At 33.5% G+C, this 26424-nt stretch overlaps 5 protein-coding genes across 5 annotated transcripts; 3 read left to right on the forward strand and 2 right to left on the reverse strand.

The window, feature by feature from the left end:
* Positions 1-3885: 3885 nt before the first annotated feature.
* Positions 3886-6214, forward strand: LOC115705862 (vacuolar protein sorting-associated protein 2 homolog 1). Its single transcript, XM_030633307.2, has 5 exons — positions 3886-4159; positions 4853-4983; positions 5096-5200; positions 5456-5716; positions 5840-6214. Exons 1-5 carry the CDS (start codon positions 4123-4125, stop codon positions 5981-5983), a joined length of 678 nt encoding a protein of 225 aa, XP_030489167.1. The 5' UTR covers positions 3886-4122; the 3' UTR covers positions 5984-6214.
* Positions 6215-7264: 1050 nt separating this feature from the next.
* Positions 7265-7795, reverse strand: LOC115703587 (RING-H2 finger protein ATL52-like). The gene has a single exon (XM_030630813.2). It carries the CDS (start codon positions 7793-7795, stop codon positions 7265-7267), a length of 531 nt encoding a protein of 176 aa, XP_030486673.2.
* Positions 7796-16639: 8844 nt separating this feature from the next.
* Positions 16640-20058, forward strand: LOC115707601 (mechanosensitive ion channel protein 10). The gene is made up of 6 exons (XM_030635613.2): positions 16640-18403; positions 18504-18627; positions 18706-18999; positions 19078-19280; positions 19410-19712; positions 19901-20058. Exons 1-5 carry the CDS (start codon positions 17025-17027, stop codon positions 19684-19686), a joined length of 2277 nt encoding a protein of 758 aa, XP_030491473.2. The 5' UTR covers positions 16640-17024; the 3' UTR covers positions 19687-19712; positions 19901-20058.
* Positions 20059-20962: 904 nt separating this feature from the next.
* On the reverse strand, positions 20963-24608 carry LOC115707602 (replication protein A 70 kDa DNA-binding subunit A). The gene is made up of 2 exons (XM_030635614.2): positions 24128-24608; positions 20963-23527 (listed from the first exon to the last, which is right to left on the reverse strand). The coding sequence occupies exons 1-2, from the start codon at positions 24385-24387 to the stop codon at positions 21922-21924; spliced, it is 1866 nt and encodes a 621-aa protein (XP_030491474.2). The 5' UTR covers positions 24388-24608; the 3' UTR covers positions 20963-21921.
* LOC115707603 (uncharacterized) lies at positions 21041-21543 on the forward strand. Its single transcript, XM_030635615.2, has one exon. The coding sequence runs from the start codon at positions 21041-21043 to the stop codon at positions 21410-21412; it is 372 nt and encodes a 123-aa protein (XP_030491475.1). The 3' UTR covers positions 21413-21543.
* Positions 24609-26424: the final 1816 nt, after the last annotated feature.

Genomic DNA, 26424 nt, shown 5'->3' on the forward strand with positions numbered 1-26424 from the left:
GCCGGTGGTACTTGAAGTTTGACCGAGTTGTGACATCGTTTGGTTTCGTAGAGAACAAGTTTGATCGAGTGTATTTATATGAAGATCGATGGGGAGTCGTTATATTTTCTTGTTCTTTATGTAGATGACATTTTACTTGCGTGATGATTTGTCACTACTAAATGAGACCAAAAATTTTTCTACATCTTCCAATTTTGATATGAAAGATCTTGGAGAGGCATCCTATGTTTTGGGGATTGAGATCCATCGTGACGGGAATCGAAAAGTTCTTGGCTTATCTCAAGAAGCTTACATTAATCGTGTGCTCAAAAGGTTCAACATGGATTTATGTAAAGTTTGGTTACGTTCCTATTCTCGAAAGGGGACAAGTTCACTAAGCGACAATGTCCTAAGAACGACTTGGAAAGAGGAGCAATGAAGAACATCCCTTATGCAAGTGTAGTAGGGAGTTTGATGTATGCTCGAGTTTGCACTCGACCGACATAGCTTTCGTAGTAAATGTTCTTGGGAGATATTTATCGATCTGGCCTTGATCATTGGGTTGCGGCCAAGAAAGTTTTGAGATATTTGCGAAAGAACGAAGAGTTTTATGCTTGTGTATAAGCATGTTGACAATCTTCGAGTTGTTGGTTATTCAGATTCGATTTTGGTGGTTGTGTAGATGATTTAAAGTCAAATTCGGCTATATTTAACCTTGGCCAGCGGAATGTCGCTATTTCTTGGAAGAAGGTCAAACGGACTTTGATCACGTCATCTACTATGTATGTTGAGTTTGTTGCATGTTATGGGGCATCTTTGCAAGCTTTGTGGGTGAAGAATTTATTTCGGAGATACGAGTGGTATCGATTCTATTTCCACACCTATGCTAATCTATGTGATAATAATGCTCGTTTTCTTTTCAAAGAATAACAAGATTAGTAGTGCTTCTAAACACATGGAAATAAAGTATCTCATCGTGAGACTTGGTCAAAAAAGGAGACATTGTTATTGAAAATTGCAAGACCGAGTCGATGTTAGCTGATCTCAACTAAAGGGTTAAGTGCCGTGCCGTTTAATAAACATGTTGTTAATATGGGCATTTTAGAATCTTTTTTGATCTTTTGGGTTAGTGGGAGTTTTGTTTTCGTTTGTTTTTAGAAATTATTATTTATAATTTTCGAATAAAGTTATGAACTACATTTTATGTTTCAATATTTTATTATTGAATGGATATGTTTTCAATTATGTTTTGTTATATTCTGGAATGATTGAATTGAAAGCATGTGGTTCATATTGTTGTGATCATTGTCTTTTAAATTTATTTGCTTATTGACAATGATATGTTGTTGGCTTAATTCTTTAAGCAAGTTTAGTGACACTTACTTATTTTAAGTGGTGTATGTTTAATTTCACTCGGCTTATTTATTAAGCATCACGGTATCGCTGAAGCCGAGGATCGATAAGGATATTATGTTATTTTAAATTGATCACATGTTGAACATAATTCCTTACCACACTACTAGACTTATTGACCATGTCGATTTAATACTTTGGTATTTGTGATTATGAATGTCTTTTGTTGAGCTAAAAACAATATGATCGCTATAGTTCCATTATCAAAGGTTAAATTGGGCCTATTGAGATGCTATCGTCAGAACTACTCGGTTTTAAAGTGGCCACAAATGTTTTCTTGTTGTTCAACCCATGAGTCGTTTTCAAACAAAATTATTTTTATATATAATATATATGTATTAAAATCAATGTAACGAAGTGGGAGAATGTTAGACTTTTTTTCGCTTACATTAAATTTTATTGGTTTTATTAAAACTTGGGTTGATTGGATAGTTCTTTTTAACAACATGTTAGGCAATGTTGTTGGTGATCAATTGTTAATGGGCTTAGCCTATCCATGAGTAAAGTCTGGTGAAGCCCAGTGTGGGTTTTTACTGATCAAGCCTTTGATGAGCCAACTAGGGTTTTTATGCTAAGTCCCCTCCCCTACTGCTATAAATACGTATTGTCTCATCACAATTGTATACCTTTTGATAATCAGAGAAAATAAACTGCTTCGATTTAGAGATCTAGGGAGAAGACTTAGTTGATAAGATTGCACTATCAAATTAGAATATGGATCAATCAGAGATAATTGCTATGGATCAATCAGGTACACATACTCAATTATCATATACTACTATTGTGTTCTATGTTATATACAAATAGATCTTGGGTTAATTGTTAATTTATTTAACAATATAAAGCACCTGTATATTATTTGTAATGTATATATACAGGTATGATTACGTAAGTATTGGTAGGGTATGTTTCTCACCAACCAAACAGAATTCAGTGGCATATACCATAAAACAGAAGTGTGATTAATTTACAACATTTCCATGTGTGTGGGATAATAATTATCCTCAAAGCCTAGGACCACCGTACCAGCTATACATACGATCTTCTATATATCTTCCACATTTGTCTTAATTTATATATATGCAGATTTAATAATGCACTCTAGCTTCAATCTTGATTTGACTTGCTCGAAGTAGCACCTCTCAAAATAAATAAATAAATAAATCATACGCAAGGCCCATTTGATATAATGCAAAAACACTCGAAATAATAATAATATGCAAATTAATAATAATGTTCAATGTTTTGTAAAGTACTCTACAAATCCAACGAGTTTTTTTTTGTTTTTATTTACTTATCTAAAAAGGGATAATTGAGAAAGATATATCATAGTTTTCTCATTATGCATGTAATTTACCTCACTTTTGGGTAATCGAAGTCAAGTAGGCTCTACTACTTAATTAAACATGAATATTAATGTTGATTATGGAGGAATCAAATGAGATTTGCTTTTTTTTTTGTCTGCAAATTCATCCATCTATTTACTATAAAAAAAAAAAAATTTAAAAAAGCAAGACAGAGAGAAGAATGATGAAAAACTTCCCTTCATCACTTCATCCTCTCAATATGTATGTGTGTAATTACGTGGAAGCAGGAAGAAGGGTTGTACATATTTCGTGATAAAAAACACAACCGCACGTGACAATATGGGCCATCTCCCACGTGCGCCCCACTGTATCACAAAGTTATGCTTGCTCTGTCATATAATTTTATTTCTGTCAGGTAGAAAAAAAAAGTGAAAATAAATATAACTACAAAGCCATCAATTAACACTTTGGCTAAGTAGGACTTACTTGATCATCCTTTTTCTTTATTTCAGGTTGGTGAGCCCCTTGTGCTCACCACAATTCTATTTTCTTTCTAATGAATGTTTTAGGTATTCAGAAAAAAAAAAAAAAAAAAAAAAAAACTTTCGAAATTCGTTTCCCAAAAAAAAAAAAAAAATCAAACTTCGTACGTGTTCAAAGAAAATAAAACTAAGACATAAGTCTTATTTTGCTACCAAGTCTTAAATTAACCAAAGAGTTTCAATAATTGATAAATGCTATTAGAAAACACATTTTCACTGATTTTGTTTATTTATATGCTGTTCCCTCTCTCCCTCCCCATTTCTAACAGAGAGAATAATATTTTCTTTGTGTAACGTTTGTTGTACGATAAATATATTTTAACTTTTTCAATGTGTGTATTTCGAATGAATTCTTACTTTTTTATTACGAAAAAAAAATTAAAACATATCATTTTGAAGAACCTACATAAATGTTATGAATAAGAAGTGAGATACAATAAGTTTACCAATTCAAATACTTCTTGGTAACGGTAAGTTATCATGACTGTAAAAAGAGCAAAACAACATCTTTTTTCGCAGACTGGGCTTTCTAAAGGCCCATTGTGAGGATTCACTCATTTTTCTAAGGCCCAAATCTAAGACTTGTTGCTTAAAGTTAAACGGACTAAAAAAGAAACAGAGAGTGAGCGCGCTAAGTTTAACGATCAGATGGGCCCTACCTACCAGATGCACGCCACGTGTTAAGGTAGAGGGTTCGTCGTTGATTCTATTCCTCAACCAGTTGGATACAACGCGTAAGAGTTGGGACGATCAAAACCTTTCCTCCTTTCTTTCTTTCTTTGTATTTCTGTACAAACCAGATAGAAGACGACTACTCGATCCAATCCGATCCCAGCTGAGTTTCTAATTCAGATTGTTTTTCGACTGTTTGATCTAGCGTCATGAGTTTTCTCTTTGGAAAGCGAAAAACTCCCGCAGGTTAGTTCTGTGATTTTACAATTGGACCACGGTTTTTTTATTGCTAGGGTTTTATTTCTTCAAATCGTTAATCCTGTGATAATTGAGATGAATCGTTGAAGTGAATTATTATTTGATTTAGGTTTAGATTCTTGTATATGGTTTTGTTGGAATTTGATTGGGAGTAGTCTACTAGACGAGCACGGAAAATCATTTTACTTCCGTTATGGATATGTAAATTTTTATTCTTACTTTGAGTTCTGCTAAATGGTTCACTTGGGTGTTTAGGGCTTTTCATGCTAAGATGATGGTTTGTTGTTAAAAACTAAATTGTATTTTTTTTGTTCTTTCCTCAATTGGACTGTAGTTGTCGTAGAATTGAGACCTAGCATCCATTTTATTTGTTAATTTTTCTTAAGAAGCCTTAGTTTATATGTTAATGTGGATTTTCCTCAATGCATTGCATTGTGCCACAACGTTTACTTGTATTGGCAGCTAGAGAATGGAGTTTTTAATGTCCATGCCTATGCTTGAGGATCTTAGTTGGTCTTGTTGAGTCTGAAGCATTCTATATGTGTTTTATGTTTTATTATATATTGTTTCCTGAACACCCAAATGTTTAATCTAGAATTGGCATTATTATGAGTATATAAATACTCTGTGAAAAGTATTTATTCTTAAGCTGAGATTAAACATATATGATTATAATGTCAGAACTTCTGCGGGAAAACAAGAGAATGCTGGACAAATCAATCAGAGAAATAGAAAGGGAGAGACAAGGTCTTCAAAACCAAGAGAAGAAATTAATTCAAGAGATAAAGAAAAGTGCTAAGCAAGGGCAAATGGTGTGTGATTTCAACCGGCCCTTTGTGGATCTTATTCATTTTAGGTTTCATGGAGACATTTTTAATCTTCGGACATCCAACTATATTTTGATGCAGTTTAGTTTTGTTTCAGGGAGCTGTGAAAGTTATGGCAAAAGACCTGGTTAGAACAAGACATCAGATTGAAAAGTTTTACAAGCTCAAATCACAACTTCAGGGAGTATCTCTTAGAATCCAGGTAATATTTAGTTTGTGAATTTTATTAATTTAAACTGTGACAAACATCGAAAGAATTATTTTCTCCGGTAGTTCTGAACTGTGAATATAAGACCCTATATTGCTAATTTCTAACTGGTGAAGAATAGTAAGAGTACTGTCAATTGGAATTTGAGCATAATCTAAATAATGCAATATCTGTTTTCTTATTGGTCCTTGAGGTATAGCTTTTGTTAACTTCTTAACTGTTGATTAATACATGTACTTCTATTTTCAGACTTTGAAATCCACACAAGCAATGGGAGAGGCAATGAAAGGTGTGACAAAGGCAATGGGCCAAATGAATAGACAAATGAACCTGCCATCACTACAGAAAATTATGCAAGAGTTTGAGAGGCAGAATGAGAAGATGGAGTTAGTATCTGAAGTGATGGCTGATGCAATCGATGATGCTTTGGAAGGGGATGAGGAAGAGGAGGAAACTGATGAGTTGGTAAACCAGGTGCTCGATGAGATTGGTATTGATGTTAACCAAGAGGTATTTTTTTAACTATTATCTTTCATTTTATAGACAACAAACAATCTGTCACCGGTGTATCTGTATGTTGTTACTGAAATTTGAATGTACCAAAAATGATGTTATTCTTATTACAATGTGCAGCTTGTTAATGCACCCTCAGCAACTGTTGCTGCACCAGCTGCTAAGGCCAAAGTTGCTCAAGCGGAAACAGCAGCAGCGGGGCCCGATGACGGTGGCATAGACAGTGATTTACAGGCGAGGTTAGATAATTTAAGAAGGATGTAGTCTTTCCTTTATGGCTTGTATACTATTCGTATACTTTTCTTTCTTCTATTGTGAAAAGTGAGTTTTTAGCTGGTCCCGTATAGTATCTGTGATTATGCAAGAATGTGTGGATTCAATTCAGGGTTTGGAACGTTGAAATTTAATAAGATTACATTCGATGATTAAATATAATTACGATACCATTGTCTATCTTATTAAGAATGTGTAATTGAAATTAAATCATTCTGCCAATTGTTGGTGATTAATCTCTTAATTCTATTGCCTAAGTAATTCTCCCAAAATATGTCACGAGAACTTTCAACTGTAAGCATTTTTTAGTTGATCAACTTCCAAGGTTTTCTGCATGAGCATACATATAAAATAAATCCTAGTTTAAAGACATTCTTGATAAATTTATTCTATTATTGGGGTTTGGCTTCAAAATTTGAGACTTATAATCTTATTGGTTATCAAATTATTAAAGATATATTTCATTCTACTCCTTAAAATTCGAAAGGTATTAATTTTTTTCCACTCATATTTTCAACGTTTGCAATTATTATTATACTGGAGGTCTGGAGCAACTGGATACAAGCTGTATAGGCTTAAACTTTGGAAAAAGTCTACTGTTGCTTCTCCAGTTCCATTATCATAGGCCTTCGCATAAATATTTCTCTACAATTTTGTTAGCCTTATTATTTTATTTTTTAAATATTTTTATCACAGTTCTAAATTTTAAAATTTTCTAGAAAAAAAAAATAAAAAATCAAATTTCTGTTCGTATAAAAAAAGTTTTTGGAGTTAAAGCTTTTTCACCCTAAACCAGGGTTAAAGAACCATGGTCAAAGTTTAAACTTCTTCTTTTCCTAGTTAGTCCTATTTTATTTAGTCTGTATATTTTAAGGAAACAAACTGATATAAATATACAAATGAAGTTCAAATTATCACAACCATCCACACAGTAACGATTACATATAAAGGGAAAAAAAAACCTATGCATCACTATTAAAATGAAATCTTATCTACCAGAAACTAAATGTGTATAATAAAAACGAAGCGTTATACTAATTTCCATAGTTTGTTCAGACTGTTCATCCACTCCAAGACTTGCTTTCCTCATTTTACATTTCTTAGTCAACTCATCATCGTCTTCGTTGTCCCCACTTTAAACCTATCAAAATCATTGGACTTTTACTACACCCATTCTTTCTCATTCCTAACAGTCTAACACCCAACCCACTTGCAAAAATAATAATAATAATAATAGTAACTCAAAACAGAGATTTGCAGAATTGGGCAAAACTATTGTCTAGAAATCTCGTCGGTTGGACTTATCAGAATTCGATAACACCTTTCGTTGCCTGTTACAGTCACCGGCGTCCGACACAGCGGACAGTCTGAGTGAGAGTGTAACCACATGTCAATACAAGGCGCGTGGAAAGAGTGTTTGCATCTCGGCAGTTTCCGAATCTCTTCTCCTTCTTCAAAACCCGATAAACAAACTGGACATTCCGAATGATCGGCTTCGGCTTCCGCCGCCGCCGCCGCCGCCTTTTTGTACTTGAAGCTAGACGGTAACTGACTGCTCTCAAACCCTGCCCCGGACGACCTCGTACTGACCTCAATTACCGACGAGGAGTTCGGCCTCGGTACTGACAGCTGGCTCCGCCGGCTATCGGAGCAGAGTCTGATGACTACGATGTTGTAAAGAGCTAGAACGATGGCGGCGGTTCCGATGACGATTAGGCCGTAGTATAACATGGGTAAATTCGATTTGGTGGGCGTGGGAGGAGGAGGAGGAGGAGGTGGCTGGTAAAGGAAGGGAGTAGCCATATGTGGAATTTTTATTTTTGGAATTTTAATTAGGTGGGGTTTAATAGAAGTTATTTATTATTTATTATAATCACCATTAAGACAAATTATTCTTTTTTTCTTTCTATTTCTAATTATTTTTGTTTTGGTGTTGTCGTTGTTAGATTAATTATTATTATTAAGTGCTTAATCCAAAAGCCGTGGTGGTTATGTTGTTTATAAGGAAAAACAAACATTTGAGAGAAAGAAAATCTGTGGGCTAAAGAAATGGATAAAATGTAACGTACGCTCACTACTGATATTAGATAGACACATAATTGCACATTTTTCTTTTTATATTTATGTTTGATTTTAATCTTTACACGTACGTATCATATCTTTCGTTGAAAAAATAATAAAATAAATGATCATTTAGAGCAATGCCTAATTTACTGATTTCTAATAGAGCTTCTTAATTAGTTGTTTCAAAGGAAAAAAAAAAAAGTGAGATCCAAGTTTTATTTTATTTTTTCCAAATAGGCTAATAAATTGCAAATAAATCATTTATGATCAATAAAAATTAACAAGGAAACAAAATTCAAAACAGTAACCATTAAAAAATCAGTTTTATTTTTATCTAATTCAAAAAATCAAAAAATTTATTACGCTAAATATAGAGACAACACAGTTTCTTTTTTGCAAATGAAAAAAGAAGAAACAAATGTGTGTTAGTTGTTTTTTATTTTTTATTTTTTTTGAAGAATGATGCATTGATAATTCTAATTCTATAATGTGTGACCATTAGATATTTGATATTTTTTCTCTTAATCAATTAAATTGTTTCATCTTTCATTTGTTTGTAGTTATCATACTTAACACTGTGCTTCGATAGCTAATAATATAAATGTTATTAATGGTTTCAAACCATTGTTTTATTTTTGGCCTTATCGCCTTATTGTATATTTGAGAAGGGGTTGAGAATACTCGAGTAGACAATAGTGTTTGGAACAACATATGAAACTTCACACAGTATAAACAATATACAATATTTTTAAAAAGAAATTCCGCTCATAGTAAAAAATAAAATTTTGAGTATTTAGTGTAAAAATTTCGTAATTAATTCTCTTTCTTTTATTAGAAATAGATGTCATCCGTAAATAATTTCACAATATATTATTTTGTCAATGTTATAATTAATATATTAATTTTAAAATGAAGAGTGAATATTGTACATACTTAAGTAATCTCCCATCAAATTGTCCATAAATTAGGATTATATCCGGTGGAAATTATGAGAAATATGTCTAACACTGGTAATTTGGTATTATTATCATTTTCAAAAGTATTATGATTAGTAGTCAAACACTCAATATAGCATAGTCTTTTTTTATTATTATTTTTTATTTGTAAGGCTCAATATAGAGCATAGTTTGATTAATGATCATACATTTATCTTTTTCAACGTTTAATATACTCTTAATTTAAAACCGATGTTATTCATGTGTTTTCTTGATATGATATATATAATTATGTATATGACCCTTCTCTTGATCAGTCTAGGTAAGATATCAACTAACTAATAAAGAAACCTTAATTAATAAACATTATCCTGTAACATCTATTTCGTCTCCTTTTGCTTATACTTGATCATATTGCATATTCTTTTCAAAGTTTGACGAAAACTTGTTGGGATTAAATTAAATAATTAACAATTTTCTAGAACCAAAAATAATGCAAACTAAATATTATGTTTAGGGATGGAATGGAAGAAAAAAGAAAGGACCTATGCTTTCTATATCTAGTTCGGCAAAGATGAGAAGTATTAAGCAACGAAGGAGAAAGAAAATAAAACAAGTACATATTATACACACCATCCTAACAAATCTAATTTCACTACCTTACTTTGGATTACTCGAAATTTAGTTGAATAAATATTATAGATATTGGCTGTTATACATTTTTGACAATAATTAAGATTATCACATATCCAGGTGGGATTGGGACCGGTGTCAGAATTTAGAGTTTGAAGTCCGGTGTTGGGTTAAGGCCGGAGTCTGAGTTTAGGTGATGTTTTGGTTTGGTGGAATATAATAGTAATAGTAATGTAATAGAATAAGAATAGTAATAGAAATTGATTAAGATGTTTGGTTTATTATTGGAATGAATATTATAATAAATGATAAATTGACAAAATTATCTTGTACTTTAATTTTATATTTATATAAAAAAAGGGTATTAGAGTCATTTTAGCTTTACTTTATTTAGTCTTTTGTGATGTAATTCTCATTAAGTCATTTTTCTAATGTAATAGGAATTCCATATTATATAATGTAATTATCATTACAATGTAATCCTATTAAATCATTTTTAAAAACAAAGCAAATATAATAATGAATAATTTGATTTCATTACGATTTTCATTACAACAAACCAAATATGTCATTAGAGTAAAGATTAAGAATCAAAATCGAGAGAGGGTAGAGTGAGAGTTTGTATAAATATATCATACAATTAAAATATATTTTTATTCATTTACAAAATATAATGTTAAACAATTAATATAAGTTAATATTAAACATAATATTATATTACAATAATACTATACAATATAATAGCGTGAACTAAATGCCCCCATTAAATACTGTCTGAGCATTTATAAAAGAATAATTAGCATATTTGGCCCCTGAATTTTCGGCACTACCTAGTTTTGTCCCTTAAAATATACGGCTTGTTAAAAATTCTCCCTAAAATATAATACTTACATAATTATGCCCCTTCTGTTAGGTTCTGTTATCTTTACCGTTAAAAATTAGTATTTTTATTCCCTAAACTTTGATTAATATGAAATTTTGCTCCTTTTTATTTAAAAAATAATTTTAAAAATTATAATATTCTATTTTTTGGCAATTATAATATTCTATTAATTTTGAAAAAATAATAAAAATTATTAAAAAAAAAAACCTGACAAAATATTAAATTAATTAAAAAATATTAATTTTACTTAAAAAAATTATATTATTCTTATAAATATTTTTAAATTTTATTTTATTTATAAACACGTATCTTAAAAAATCAAACAAAAAGTATTGACAATCTAATAAATAATTTAAATAAACTAAGATTTATTGAAAAAAAAAAATCAAACTTATTTATATTTATAAATTCATATCTTAATAAATACAGAAAAATAATTAAAAATTTAATGAAAATATAAAATTATTTTGAAAAAAAAAATTATAAATTAAACTAAAAGAAAATGTCATGTTTACTTAAACAAACCTACATTTTTTGAGAAAAATAAAATATACTCAAGTTTTTCTGTAAAAATTAATTAAAATTTAATTTATTTTTTAATTTTCTTAATCATTCAAAATAACATTTTCTTAAGATCTACGTTAATTTTTAAGATTTACTAAAAAAAAAAGTTTAAATTTTTTTCATTTTTATTCTGAGGTGGTACAATTTGATAGTTGTCAAAATTTAGAGAGTAAAGTTACTAATTTAAAAAGACACGTCAGCATTTAAACGGAATAATGAGATGGAACCTAATAGAAGGACTAAATTTCTGTATGTGTAAAAGTTCAAGGGGGATTCTTAACAAGTCGTATATTTTAAGGGCCAAAATCAATATTGTCGAAAGTTCAAGGGGCAAAATTACTAATTATTGTTTATAAAATATCGAAGGTTGAAGAAGGAATGCATCATGGTTTTAAGTTCAAAAGTTCTACGTTGTTTGTTTGTCTCATCTTACCCAAGTTTTGTCACTAGATCAGAATCAGATGATATAGAAGCAAAAGGCCAAGCCCAAATTAAAGGCCTAGCTACGTAGACATATACAAAGAGTGAAAAGAAGACCAAGTCATGCTCAAAAGTCTAGTTCTAATTTGGGCATAAAACTAATGAAATAAAGAAAACTTATATTAGTAGCATTTTGTAAGAGTGTGAAAAATTTCACATCATTTAAAAATATAATATGTTATTTTATCTTTCTTCTATATTATTTTTTACACTTTTACTTTTAAAAATACTCTAATAATATAACACCCTTCAAAAATACTATAATTATGATCTCACACATTATTGATGGAGGAGCTAAAGCTTAATCAAAAGGTTATTGATGTTCATTGTGACAATCAGAGTGCAATTCAATTAATCAAGAATTGTGTGCATCATGAACGTACTAAGCACATTGATATCAAACTTCATTTCATACAAGTGGTTGTGCAGAAAGAAGATGTGAAGATTGTCAGGGTTCCAACTGAAGACAATCCTTTTGATATGATAACCAAGGTAGTGCGATATAGTAAGTTTGAGCATTGCTTGAAGCTGATCGGAGTCAGCTGATCCCAGAGGGGCTGAGAGGACAACAACATTTAAATCAATGATTTATCAAGCGACTTCAACTTGAAACCAAGGTGGAGATTTTGTTGGTTATGGTTACAAGTTTTGTCATCTGAGATTAGAAGTTGTGAATCTGGAGTGCAGATATTGGAAGCTTAGTGTGGATCCAGAAAGCCCTGTGCAGAAGGCCTTGAAGAATCCAGAAGGTACTTCCAAATAAGCTTGTACCGTGTATGGAATCTCTCCCGGATAGCTTGTTATTAATATGGAAGGTACACTCTCAGATAGCTTATTGTCAGTCTTTAAGGTCCATACGGGTAGGAAGCCATGTACATATCCGGAAGGCTTGTGTGTTTACAATGCTTTCGGATTGTCCGTAATAAAAGTGTGTCTTTCTAAAATGACGTGAATTATTGTTGCTGGTGATGAGCTAGATCATTTAAGGCAATGTAAATGTGCTACAATAATTTAGGAGATATTTCTGGCAACAATACAAATCTATATATAGCTATAAATTTTTGTAACATGTGTGTGAATCATACTAGATTTGCTTGAGTGAAAATTGTGATAGTGTAAGGTTGAGAGAAAAAGTCTAAACTAGAGAGAAATTTCTTCTCGTTATCTCTGAGAAGTTTGTGAAGATTCTTGTAACTTTGTAAACGCTGTTCCAACTGAGATGTAGAACATTAAACATGACTCGAACTCGTTAAACCTAGTCTTATTCTTTTCTATTTTAATGCTTAATTCATTACTTGAATCTTCATATCTCTTGATATATTATTTCTTGTTTGATTGTGTTGTGTGTTTGTTGGTATTATAAACTAAATCCTAAGTTATTGATTGTTTTCGTTTGGCATAACAAATGAATACTTATATATTAAATTACATAATATTTAAGTGATATAGAGAACAAATAATAAAGAAATTAATGTTTAGTATAATGTAAAAATTTGATGTAAAATAAAAAAAAAAAAAGTGAGTTTTCAATAAAGTATTTTAAATGGTAAATTGAATAACATTAATGTGAGTGCTCTGATACGGCAAACATTGATGTGAGTTTCAGTAAAGTATTTTTAGAAAAAGATTGTTTCTTATGTGGTGGCATGTTAGAAAATTGCCTTCATCTCTGAAAAGAGTGCAGTTTTGTTAAAGCCATCTGGTTTTCTAGACCTTTCCCTTGTTGTTTGGGATGCCATTCTTTGCTCCGGGTGTTAGAGTTTTTGTTGCATAACTCCCCCAGTAACGCTAGAATGCTTGTCTTATTTTATTTCGGTTGTGTCGCCATTGAAGTTTGGCAACAGAGAAATTTAATTAGATTGAAGAGTGGATCAGCTGATCTAACCTCAGTTTCCCTCAAAGTTGAAACTCTCTTTTCTGAATTTTCTTACATGGTTCATGAATCTTCAAAGAGGTCGTCAAAGCCCCTTGTTTGCTGTGTTGTTCCAAGCAGGAGGTGTGGATATATATTGTTCTTTGCACACGGATGCTTCTTGGGCTGCTGGTGTGGCTGTTATAGCAACAGTTATGACTATCTGTGTCGATGACACTTGGGCTTTTTATTCTCTCCAAACAACTACTTCTTCGGCTTTGGAGGCATAAATTCTTGCAATACAACTAGCTCTTTGTTGGGCTATCAAATCTTCTTGGAATGAAATTTATGTGTTCTCAGATTCGCAAGTAGTTATCCGAAGTCTGTCTTTGAACAATTGCCTTCTTGATATTGGAGTTTTTTAAATGTACGTGATTATCTGTTTAAAATTTAGTTAAAAAGTTTAATGTTAGTAAGTTTTTTTTTAGTCGTAGTATGAATTATTTTGCTGATGCTCTTGCTCAAAGAGTTAGAATTTCTAGCCTAAATGTCAGTTTGTTCTAAGGGAAGAGAATTTCTCCTGTGATTCTCATATTTTGTTCTTAGTTTTAGTAAACTTCGGTTTCTTTCAAAAAAAAAAAACTTTTTTTTGACTTAGAAGACAAATTAAATAGTTTCTTGATAATAGACTTTTTAGTGGCCGTCTTTGAAAATTCTGTACAAATAAATAAATAATGGAAGTTTCTTGCCTATGTTTTTTTCTATATTAGATTTGAGAAGCATCCTTGTATTTTTGTTTTGTTTATTTTTTTTTTCTGAAAACTTGTGTAGAATTATGTTCAATTTTTTCGCCTTCTCATCCGAGTTTGTCTGAATGCAGTTTCTATATGTTTTCCCCACTTCACTTTAATAATGTTGCAAAAATGAAGTTTCTTTTAAAAGAAAGAAAATAAAAAATTAAACCATGTGTGGAAAGTTGAATACGATTGATTGCATTCATCAATACTAACATTTTATTTTCACGTTGAGTCATCTCATGATCTGTGAGTTGATAAGAGACCATATAATTAATGTATCTATAAATGATTAAAACCTAACAGGTAAAATGGTCTTAAAAAGATCTCTCAACCAAACATAAAGGTATATAAATATTCTATCTTTTGAATGGGGCCGGGTGTGTACTGTTAGCTAGAGATAAATTTATATTGAAAGAGAACTATTAAGGGATAAGTCAATTGATTTGAATTTGAACCAATTTTCCTGACGTAATCTATAATATAAATTACTATTACATTTGAGAATTATTAATATTGTCACACATATCCAACTTGCTCATATTAATATAGGGAAGTTGGAAAATCATGCAAAATATAGTTTGATTACGTTTACTTCCCTCTCTTCCTTCTTTGAATCCAAATTTAACGGGATACGAATACAATAATAACAGGTAAACATTAAAAATTATGAACACTTGGACTTCATTATTTATTTGTAATAAAAAATTCACATTAAGAATCAAGATATTCTTTATTTGAAAGGTGAAAATAAAATACGGGTTAAGGAGTTTTGGCCTTACATATATACTTAAGAATTTAAAATCTTACTTTCGCAACAATGCTTCCCCACGGGTATTTTTCTTTTTCCTCTTCTTTTAAAGGAAGGATCATCTTTTTAAAAGCGTATACTGTTAATGTTATGCCTATTTCTATAATTATATTTCTTTCATTGTTGTTTTTAACTTGTATAAATTTATCGGTATATTAAAGAATATTGTTTCACGTGAATTAAATGTAAATATATTAAATTATATATAAAAATATAAATTATTTTATTCATCATTAATTAATTTTAAGATACATCCATGTATATTTATTGATATGATACGAGAGACATAGGATTCGTTTGTTATATTGCTTAAAAAACACTTTGAAGAGAATATCAAATTAGGAATAAGTATGTTACAAAATGGCCTGTTTAGTCATTTAAGTGCTCCCAAACCCTTAAATTTCCTTATTATGTCGTTTTATTTATATATATTTATTTGTGAGAGAACCTAATATTTTTATGAGAGCTCTATTTGTTTAGACTTTCTTGTTTTCATTCTTTCTTCTTTTTTTCGTTCTTTATTATTATTATTATTATTGAAAGATTAGACTTAGAGTATCTCCAAAGAAACACCAAATTTGTTGTGACACTATCACCAAATTTGGTGTCAAAAAGTATTTTTACTCCAACCATAACACCAAAAATTACACTAAAAAAATATTCCTTATTATTATATTAATTTTTTAATAAAATAAAAAATAATATCATATTAATTAATAAAAATTATCACAATTGTTATATCAGTGCACCACACTTTTAAAGAAGTGCATTATTTTCGGCATATTAAATTTTTCTAAATTTTACCGGATGTCTTAAATAATTATAATATACACTACTATATAAAAAAAAAAAAATTGACTAAAAAAATTTGTCGGGTGCCAAAACAAATAGGAATAGATTCGTACATTATTATTAAAAATGTGCATTGTAAAATTTTCCAAAAAATAAAATTTCATTTTACAAATACAATAATATAAATATTTAAAAAAAAAAAAAAAAAAAAAAACAGAGAATGCCGTGACTACAGTACACGGCATATATGCCGTGCACTGTACATAAAACATCAAAATGCTGCATGATATGCAGCCTCCTTGGAACATATATACACACTATACCATTTATTTGCACCCTCCTCGGAGGTGCTCTTAAAACTCAAAGTACTGAGACCCAAACACAGTGATTCCAGCTCATCTGTTTTACCAGTTCTTCTAACCCGCAATTGGGATAGGTCAGCATGGGCGCACATGGTACACACAGAATTCCCATTCCCATTCTTCCCTAATTATTATTGTTAAAAGTCTCATTAATAATCTAAAAACTAAATACCATACATAAAATATAAAACTTACTTCTCTAATTATTAATTAATTTTGAGATAAAATTTATATATTATTTAAAATAAAACTCCATACACGTTACCATACACCATCTAAATCCTACCTTCTAAACCACACACTTTCATATTCTAACAATTACCAATATATAACTATAAGGTCATTTTCGTATTCAACATTTCTTTCATCCACCGAACTTTAAATTTATGTCTGTCTGACTATTGAGTTATTATTGACACGTTTACCTACTTTTTCTCCTTTCTTCACATTCATTTACTCATTATTTTATAGTAGTACGAAATTTTGTTCACAATTCCTATTTTCAGTAAAACAAAAAGAAAAATCCACTCAAAACATTCCAAACAACGTCCTATACAAAATCATAAACGCAATCTATGCATCATATATATTATATAGAGTCTTTTGTGGTTTGCTGTCTTGTTTTAATAAAACTTAATTAAGTCCCCCCTGAAAACCTTAGCCATTACTAAAACTTTACCAATTTAATTGAGTTTCTTTTTCCCAGGAAAGAACAAAGCTGTGTTGTTGATGCTTTGCTTGTCTCAGAAGACATAAAAAGATTCGTACTGAAGTTTTTTCTTTTCTGCTTATTTTCCCGGAAAGTTTCTAACTTTCCCAGAATTTCGAAGCTTCCTGGAGCTCATTACTCTTTGAAGCGGGAATGGAGACTGGGCAACGGGTGGTAGACAAGAATGAAACGAACGATGTCGTATTACAGGTTTCGGGTACGGAAGAAACTAGCAATGGCTCTAGAGAATCAAGTACAGAATCATCTTCGTACTCTGTTTCTAAGAATTTAAAAAGTGGGCTTTCTCCGAATGTATCGAAAAGTTCAAATGTTGAGCTAACTGAGCTTCAGAGCACGACAACACCGATCAAACCCCCGAAAGCTCCGATTGCAAGGTCACCATTTTCTAAGCCCAAGTCAAGACTAGTTGAGTCACCGCCTCATCGTACTGAAGAGGTCAAGGCTCCATCAAAATCGAACACGAGTTCACCTCTTAGAAGCTCGCCTAATTTAACATCACCAAACCGGAAAAGCACAGCCACTACTCCCAGAGAGTCTCAAAGATCAGCTCCCATTACTCCACGAACGCCTTTGATTGGAACTCCAGAATCCGAGGAGGACGAGGATGACGAAGTTTATAAAACAGCTAATCTTAAAGCAAAGCAGGTTTACTCGAGTAAGAAACCAAAAGTCAGAGTAATGCGTTTGATTGAGTGGTTTTCTTTTGTTTGCATAGTGGGATTTTTAGCTGCAAGCTTAACTGTTCATAAACTCCAAAAGAAATTCGTTTGGGGTTTGGAGTTATGGAAATGGTGTGTTTTGGTTTTGGTAGTCATATGTGGTAGACTAGTCACAGAGTGGTTTATTAATGTTTTAGTCTTTTTGATTGAGATGAACTTTCTGTTACAGAAGAAGGTTTTGTATTTCGTTTATGGGTTGAAGAAGAGTGTTCAGGTCTTCATTTGGTTGAGTTTGATACTTTTGGCTTGGGGTTTGTTGTTCAATCGAGGAGTGAAGCGGTCAAGAAAAACAAATAAAATTCTTAATTATGTTACAAGGGCTTTAGCTTCTTTTCTCATTGGTGCAGCTATATGGTTACTGAAGAACTTGTTAGTGAAGTTGTTATCTTCTTCCTTTCAGTGCACTCGATTTTTCGATCGAATTCAAGAATCGATTTTTCATCAGTATGTTTTGAGGACCCTTTCTGGGCCTCCATTGATGGAGATGGCAGAAAGGGTTGGCAGAACACCAAGTACAGGGCAACTGAGTTTCATAAATTTGAAGAAGGAAAAGGGTGAGGAGAAACAAATGGGGAAAGAAGAGGTGATTGATGTGGAAAAGCTTAAAAAGATGAAGCCAGAGAAAGTTTCAGCTTGGACCATGAAAGGGTTGATCAATGTGATAAGGGTTACTGGCTTGTCTACCATTTCCAATACTTTGGAAGATGATGAGGACAAGGAGATTAACAGTGAGTGGGAAGCTAAGGCTGCTGCATTTCAGATATTTCAGAATGTAGCCAAGCCTGGTAGCAAGTAAGAAACTAACACCCTTTTAAGTTGTAGGAATTTCTCTTATGATTGCTCATTTTTCTCCTAGTTTTTCTTAAGTTATATTCATTGGTAATTGCACTAGGTACATTGATGAAGATGACCTCTTGCGTTTCCTTAAGAAAGAGGAGGTGGATCTTATACTACCCATGTTTGAAGGAACTGGAGAACCTAAACGAATAAGGAGAAAATCTTTGAAGAATTGGCTCGTATGTGTTTCACTTTTCATTGCACCTGCTATCAATTTGTCTTCATTGATTCTTAATAGTTAAATTTTCTTGTTTCAGGTGAATGTTTACCTTGAACGCAAATCACTAGCACATTCACTAAACGATACGAAAACAGCCATAGAGGAGCTTAATAGGCTAGCCTCTGCAGTTGTGATTATTGTGATCATCATCGTGTGGTTCATCATGATGGGATTTTTAACAACACAAATACTTGTCTTCATTTCATCTCAGCTTTTACTGATTGTGTTTGTGTTTGGTAACACTGCCAAGACTGTGTTTGAAGCCATTGTATTTGTGTTTGTGATGCACCCGTTTGATGTAGGAGACCGTTGCGTTGTTGATGGAGTACAGGTAACCCTCTATACTACTCCAACCATGGCTTTAGTTAAATGACATGCTTATTGTATTAACATGTGTATTGCATCACAGATGGTTGTTGAAGAGATGAACATTTTGACAACAGTATTCTTGAAATATGACAACGAGAAAATCTTTTATCCGAACTCAGTCCTGGCCACGAAGCCCATCAGCAACTTCTACAGAAGTCCCGAAATGAGCGATGCTGTTGAATTTGCTATTGATTTCTCTACATCGATTGAGACTATTGGAGCTCTCAAAGAAAAACTGAAATTGTAAGTGCATTACTTCTTACCTTTCCTAATTTAGTCTTTAACTATTTACTTCTAGAAGAATGATCATATAGACATTTTCTACTGTGTATGGAAAAAAGATTGAAGTTGTATATTTGAATATTGGTTCAGGTACCTGGAGAGCAAACCTCAGCACTGGCGTCCTGATCATAGTGTGGTGGTTAAGGATATTAAAGATGTGAACAAGATATCAATAGCTCTCTACGTTACTCATACCATAAATTTTCAGAATTATGGCGACAAGAACAGCCGAAGATCGGAGCTAGTATTGGAATTAAAGAAAATATTCGAAGAACTTGGCATCAAATACAGGCTGCTGCCTCAAGAAATTCTTGTGAATCATGTTGGTAACGCCACTGCTTCAGCACTCCAATCCACGCGGCGATGATTTTAATTAAATCTTTTCCTCTGCAAGTACGTATTATTCTTCTTCTTTTTTTCTTGAACAAATGACTAGTCTTTTCTTTTCTTTTCCTATGCTTTCATTATTGAGTTATATGCTTCTGTTGTCCTTATGTAGATAAATATTTGGTGGTGATTTAATCAAATTTCAAATTGCCTTATGAACTGATTTGTTTCATTAATTTTTCTTTTCGTGACAGGTGTGGACTATGGAGGACAGGGTGGGGATTTTTTTTTCTTCTCATTCTTTTGTATTCATTTAGTTCAGATCCGTTGTCCATTAGTTGTTGAATCCACAAATTTTGTTAGGATTTTGAATGAAAATTCAAGAGCAACTTACTCCACTTGGAGAAACAAACTCAATTTGCGTATTACGAAAATAAGTGCTATGGAAGATGAAATTCCCTATTTAAAACCTATAAACATTAAAGTGCAACAAAAATTAATGCATGAAACCAATATAATACAACTCTACACAAATTGCGATAAAGATAATATTTTATAGGGAACAAACTTACACTCCTAAATAAAAAATCCATATGGAGATGCATCAAGAACAAAAAATAATTACACATACTGTTCGGTATGTCACTCTCAAACAAATACAGATATTTAGGACTTAGGAGCATTAGATTAGTAATAACTATAGCATTACATTAGGCAACACTCGTAATCATATTATTAGTCATTAGAGTGAGTTTAGCTAAACTGGAAGTTGCAACCAGTTATGGAACGGCAAGAGAAAATATCTCTTACCACATTCAATGGGTATTACTATTAGATAATCGAACCCTGAAAGAGAAATTAGTCACGAGTATTGCAAGTGTTTTTGACAAAGAATATTCCAAGTATTTTTGGCAATGCAAGTCAAAAATTGAATTTTAAGATTTTGTTTTTTCTTAAAAAAAAAACATAAAATTTAACAAATTGGGCCGTCCAAAGCAAGCCCAACCACGTTTCCGAAGAGCCCAGAAACACAAAAACCGTACACCATTGAAACGACGTGAAAGTGAATTGACACATCGGACACCAGTTGAAAATTCGTAACTTGCAACCTTGCATGGGGATTGGACCAATAAGATAACGTTATCTACCAAGCAAGAAAGGAGAATCCGCCACGTAGGACAGGGATAACAAAAAACAAACAAAGTCATTGAAAATCCGAAGACTTCCCACCTCTCGTTTTAGCCACACTCCAAATCGATTGTTGCCTACCCTCTCTCTCATATCAAAACTCCCAACCCCCCCTCTCTCCTTTCTCTAAACCACACTACTGCGATTCTCCCCATTCAAAATTCTCAATCAGATAACAAAAGGAGAAAAGAAAAATAACCACTAAAATGGCTGCAACTTCGGCAGTTTCTATGGCTATGCCATTGACAAACGCAGTAGGCCAGAAGAAGTTTCCAAGCTCCGAGGCATTCCTCAAGCCACTCCCGTTGAGGCCCTCTAAGGCCATGGCTGCGGCACCAAGATCGAGCGGAAAGCTCGAAGTCAGGGCTTCTCTGAAGGAGAAGGCAGTGACTGGTTTGACTGCGGGGTTGATGACGGCCTCGATGGTGATCCCTCAGGTGGCAGAGGCAGCCGATTCTGGAGTTTCTCCTTCGCTCAAGAACTTCTTGCTTAGCATTGCAGCTGGTGGTGTTGTAGTGACAGCCATCATCGGAGCTGTGATCGGTGTATCCAACTTCGATCCAGTTAAACGGGGCTGAGCTTGAGGGAGAGGAGACACTTTCTTCACCTTTTAGTTTGTTATTGAGAGAATTATGCAAAAAATTCTTAATTTTTCGTTTAAAATGTAACCTGTTTGTGTAATGTAATAGTGTCTCTTTCTTTCTGTGTTTCTTTTGTGCAATATTGTCACTCTAGTTTCCAGCTTTTTTATCATTCAAGGTGAGAAACTGTGAATTCTGAAATTCTTGATTTTGCGAATGATGAGATTTAGAACTAACATCAAGGATTATTATGAAATTTGAAAAGGATGACTTCAGCTGTTAGATTATAGTAAAGGGCAATATGAATAGTTTCTAATATTAAATGCTTAATCTGAAAGACAATTAATGGTATTGTGGAATCAATGTTAGCAAGATTCGCTACAACTAAATTTACAAAAAGCACATAAAAATATTAATCTACAGAGAATGCTCTGTTCCTTAGACTTGAAAATCAGCTCTCCGGAATTTAAACTATTATTTTAACTACTCATTCTTGGTAGCATTAATTACCTCAAGGGCTTTAATATTGACTCAAGCATGAATTTGCTCTCTGTAGCGTAGTTCACCTTATCAGCCTTCATTACAGTGATTTTCACCCTTTGCTCATCACCGTACATCTCCTCTTTAATCTTGAGCCTAAAAAGATATTTGTTAAAAACCCTCTGCCTAACTATGGAATCGAATCTTGCATCATCCTGTTCTTCAAACTTCAACATGTACAACTCCTTTGCCGAGCAGCCCAAAATCTCTTCCCCGGACTCCTGAAATGCTGTCACCCATGTCAATCCTGTATGATCTTGAATTTGGGCTTGAAGAAGGTACCTGTAGTCGCATTCTTCAAATTCTTGATTACATCTGTCACACTGCCATCTGTTTCCTGACCTTGTCACCTTTTTACTACACTGCCTATCTCCGATCATCAACGGGCATGCTGTGTAGCAGAAAGTATCGGCTTTCATAAATGTTATTGTAGCATTGACAGTGACCCAATCTGGTTTATCTGATCTTCCTAGACCTTCATCTTTAATTTGAGATATAGTTTTCCGAATCTCATTCTTAGGCATTCCAGGCACCATGTCTTTAGAAATGGACTGCGATACAGCATCCTTGCCCCCTCGATCAAACCAGTCTCTCAAGCTATGAGCCTCAGGGAAATCTGGATTTATGAAGAGTTGAGTGGAAGATATTGTACCTATTGATTTCCCACTAAAATCGTTAACCTTCCCAGCTTTCACCGCTAAAACTGGACAAATTCCAGAATCAAACATATCCTGAAGCTTCTGACCTTCTCTGTTACAGAAATCCCCCCATAGGGTTATCTCAACGCTCCTGCCTGACCAGTCCTTTAAATTCAAAATTCTTCTCTGAGTTTCCATTCCATTCTTTCTCATGATAGGAACTGAAGGATTCACCGATATGACAATACCAATAACATCAAGAATAGTATTACTATCAGCACTTTCAATGTCACTAATAGGCCTAAAAGAAAACTGCTGTGTTGGTATAGAACCATCTTCATCAGGGCAAAGATCGACAGTTGAAGTTGCCTCTAGAAATATCTCCCATTCATTTTTAAGATGGTTAAAGTTCTTCTGAGCAGGTTTTAAGCTACCCTTTGAAATCATATAGACTTTACCAACCTCTATAACATCATAAAAGCGGTCAACAACAGCATTGAAACAGGTGACACGTATTTCCCCTCCTTCAGAGTCGAGAAGGTCAAAGGAGAACACTTTTCCATCTCCCCGGGCATTATTATACCGACGAAGGTCCCCTTTTGCTGTCACTCTTGCCTTGATAGCCCACCTGCCTTGGTAAGGATTCAATGCAGCAATAGGAATGATCCGAGCAGGTGCTTCATTCTTAAGAATAGTGCCATGACTTTTGTAATTAGAAGGTGGTTGGTAAGGAGGTTGAACAGCAGGCCGGAAATCCTGCACATTGGCTACAGGAGGGGGTTGGTAACGATTATTGGAAACCCTAGCTGGCTGCTGTAAATTGATATTCGGCTGAATCTTCTGAGCTGTTGAATCCGGTTCGAGAAAATGTTTTGGGTTCCCAATTATATCACATTCCGGTATAATAGTTTCCATACTCAAAATTACAACTAGCCTGCATGGATAAGAAGCCTTAACGATCTTAAATATTGAAACAACCACAATGATGAAAATAACAGTGAAATACAGTTCAATCAGGAAATCTTGTTCTTAAGGTTCACAACAAATTTAAGTTGATTATCTTTTAATGGATAATAGGCTGTTACTCCAAGCTCAGATTGTTCCATACAAAGTCGAGGTTAACTTCCACAATTTTTTTTGAAAAAAAATTATAAAAAATAAATAGTACCCCTCCAATTGAGGGCTTCCGGAATATCATCAAATTGTACACACTTCCTCTAATGAATGGCTTCCATAATATCGTATTTGTACCTCAGCCAACTGAATAAGACTCCAAAAAATCCTGATACTATTACTACATATCTAGCTTCTACTAAGCAACAATTCAACCAATTACGCAATACTTTAATAAAAATATACACATATTTCAGAAATAACATTATCCTAACCTGCATACCCACTAAACGACACGAAGCATATCGATACCAGTGAAATTACCAAAAACGAAATGTCATCGACAAAATGATAATTACTTCATGTGAAAACAATCACTAACTTTACTAGCGAGTAAGAAATTAGAGAACGAGAGACTCACTGGCGATTCTGAACAAAGCTGCAGAGGTACTCGATAAGCTGGATGACCGATCCATTCCTTATGCTACCGTCCTTAACTCGGTCATTGAGCTGAGTTGCAAGCATCGCGTGCTGAGTGGAAACTGCATCCGAGATCAAGAGTCTGTACCTCTCCTGCGAGCTTCCGATGTGCTTGATATCCAGGATCTGGACGAGCGGCTTTAAGTTCACGTCGCCGCCGACAATAGCGGGAATAGCGTTGGGCGTTAAGTGCACCGGCATTATTAACTTCTTGGAGAGAAACCCTAAGCGCGAGGGTGAGAAAGAGTTGAGCGTATACTTCAGTGAATTAGGGATCCAAATTCAATTCAATGGAAATCGAATTCGGAGTGGGTCAGAGTTTTTGGAGAAAGAAATGGAAGAAGATGTCTAAGTTTTGGAGATTTTGAATTGGCGGGCAGGGCCGCACTTAACCAAAAAACCGACTCAGAATTGAGAAATTTTATATATATATTGCCATATTTAGTAGAGCGGAGCGGGTGTCTTATTTTCTGTTTGGGTATTTTAGTTATTTAAATGGGAAATTTCAATTTTGGCCTTAATAAACCCCCAATATCAAAATTTAGACCCTCCACTAATTTGTACAAATTAATTCCATTAATTACATGAACTTCCCATTTTACCCTTTGAAAGTGCTACTAGTAGATTTTATTGATTCAAGTTACCAAGTTGTACATCTTTAAATTGATCGATTTCAAGATATGAGTTATGAACAAGAATTAAGCTTTAAGCAGTAAATCACGCATCAATTTACAAGCTTCATCTGCACTAAGAACACATCTCAGCCGACTAGTGCTTGGGTTCCCCGAACCAGGGTAAATTCATCCACTATCAATCAAAGGTTCATATTACAATTACCAATTCTCTTTAAAGGAATCAAATACAACCTTTTCAGCAAATAGTAATGAATTACCAACGACAATCAAGAACACTGATCGTCAATGCACAATCCCTTGTGCAGCAACTGAGCTCATCTTTAACATGTCTTCAATCTGAAATCCCTTCAGATTTGATGATGAAGATGACACTGAAATCCCTTCAGTTTGAACTCAACGATTCCAGATTCAGATCATTCCGCCATTGACGAACCCTCTCAAGCTTCAAGATCTAACCTGTAATCAAAATCACAAGAAACAAGATACGACTATCTCTCTAAAAACAACCGAAATAACTGTCTGAATTATTAATTGGATAACTACTTTACTAACAGAAACTGATTATATATATGACCACAACGATAAGTCCAGGTGGCACTAACTAACACTTAAAAAGCCTCTCGTAAACAAACGTTAGTGCAGATATAACAGTCTAAAATTCCAGACACGACTAGACATTGAACAGAACATACACTGTCACAAAATAATGACACTAACATTCTCCCCCTTGACAGGTTATGTTCAATGACTAACACACAAAACTAAAGACCAGAAAATATTGATAAACCAAATATAAAAGTTTTTAGGAATATAAACAAATCAACTACACAAGCAAAACATATATCTCCCCCTTCATTGAATATGATCTGTAGGTGCTGTCGTGCCAGACTCCCCCTGAGAAGGTGGTCCTGTCGACACAAAGGGTGTTGCAGTGTCAGCTGGAGGATCTAGATCAGGTTGTGCTGAACTAGTGACTGGATCCAAGGCGGAAGGCTCCCCCTGCATAGGTGCATTATTCCCAGATGTGTCTGATGAGGCGCCAAACGAATCACGATGAAACTCAGGCAGAGAGATGTCAGGCAGAGAATCCCCAGGAAAATGGTGCAAAAGAGTGGACTTGATAGAGCAAACCATTTGATACATTGAGGCCTCAAAGGCAAGCTGACGCTTTTGATCCTTCTTATAGCGTTTGGCAAAAGATTGAAACTCAGTAAACATTTGTACCTGCCAGCTGGAATCCGAGAGCCCTTTGAACATAGGAGACTTGCCTTTACTCACTGTGGTTGGTGAGGGAGTGGTTGAAGAAGGCTTCCTGTTGACCACCGAGAGAAAGCTCTTACTGAGAATCGGATTCTGAACTTGATAATCATGCGTGGTGAGTGGAGGGTGAGCATCCATGAGAACTCGTTGAACTAAACTTGGAAATGGTAGCTTGTTACGAGTGTCAGTGGATTCAGATGCTTCCAGTACCCGGTCAAAGATGAGCGAGGGCAGATCAATGGATACATTAGTGCCTACAGCATACAAGAACTTGCCAATCTCAAGGGTAACAGCAAAGAAATGAGAATTAGGAAACCAATTGTACAAGGCTACTCGATGAAGA

This window comes from Cannabis sativa, chromosome 1, assembly GCF_029168945.1.
Source record: "Cannabis sativa cultivar Pink pepper isolate KNU-18-1 chromosome 1, ASM2916894v1, whole genome shotgun sequence".
NCBI lineage: Eukaryota > Viridiplantae > Streptophyta > Magnoliopsida > Rosales > Cannabaceae > Cannabis > Cannabis sativa.

Bases quoted from the DNA above. Each gene is read 5' to 3' on its own strand.
- LOC115703587 (XM_030630813.2), bottom strand. From the start codon at position 7,795: ATGGCTACTCCCTTCCTTTACCAGCCACCTCCTCCTCCTCCTCCTCCC.
- LOC115705862 (XM_030633307.2), top strand. From the start codon at position 4,123: ATGAGTTTTCTCTTTGGAAAGCGAAAAACTCCCGCAG. The intron at 4,160-4,852 runs GTTAGTTCTGTG...TTATAATGTCAG, and splicing joins AAAGCGAAAAACTCCCGCAG to AACTTCTGCGGGAAAACAAG. The intron at 5,717-5,839 runs GTATTTTTTTAA...TACAATGTGCAG, and splicing joins GTATTGATGTTAACCAAGAG to CTTGTTAATGCACCCTCAGC.
- LOC115707602 (XM_030635614.2), bottom strand. From the start codon at position 24,387: ATGCCGGTGCACTTAACGCCCAACGCTATTCCCGCTATTGTCGGCGGC. The intron at 23,528-24,127 runs GTGAGTCTCTCG...TTATCCATGCAG, and splicing joins AGCTTTGTTCAGAATCGCCA to GCTAGTTGTAATTTTGAGTA.
- LOC115707603 (XM_030635615.2), top strand. From the start codon at position 21,041: ATGGCTGCAACTTCGGCAGTTTCTATGGCTATGCCATTGACAAACGCA.
- LOC115707601 (XM_030635613.2), top strand. From the start codon at position 17,025: ATGGAGACTGGGCAACGGGTGGTAGACAAGAATGAAACGAACGATGTC. The intron at 18,628-18,705 runs GTATGTGTTTCA...TTCTTGTTTCAG, and splicing joins AATCTTTGAAGAATTGGCTC to GTGAATGTTTACCTTGAACG. The intron at 19,281-19,409 runs GTAAGTGCATTA...ATATTGGTTCAG, and splicing joins CTCAAAGAAAAACTGAAATT to GTACCTGGAGAGCAAACCTC.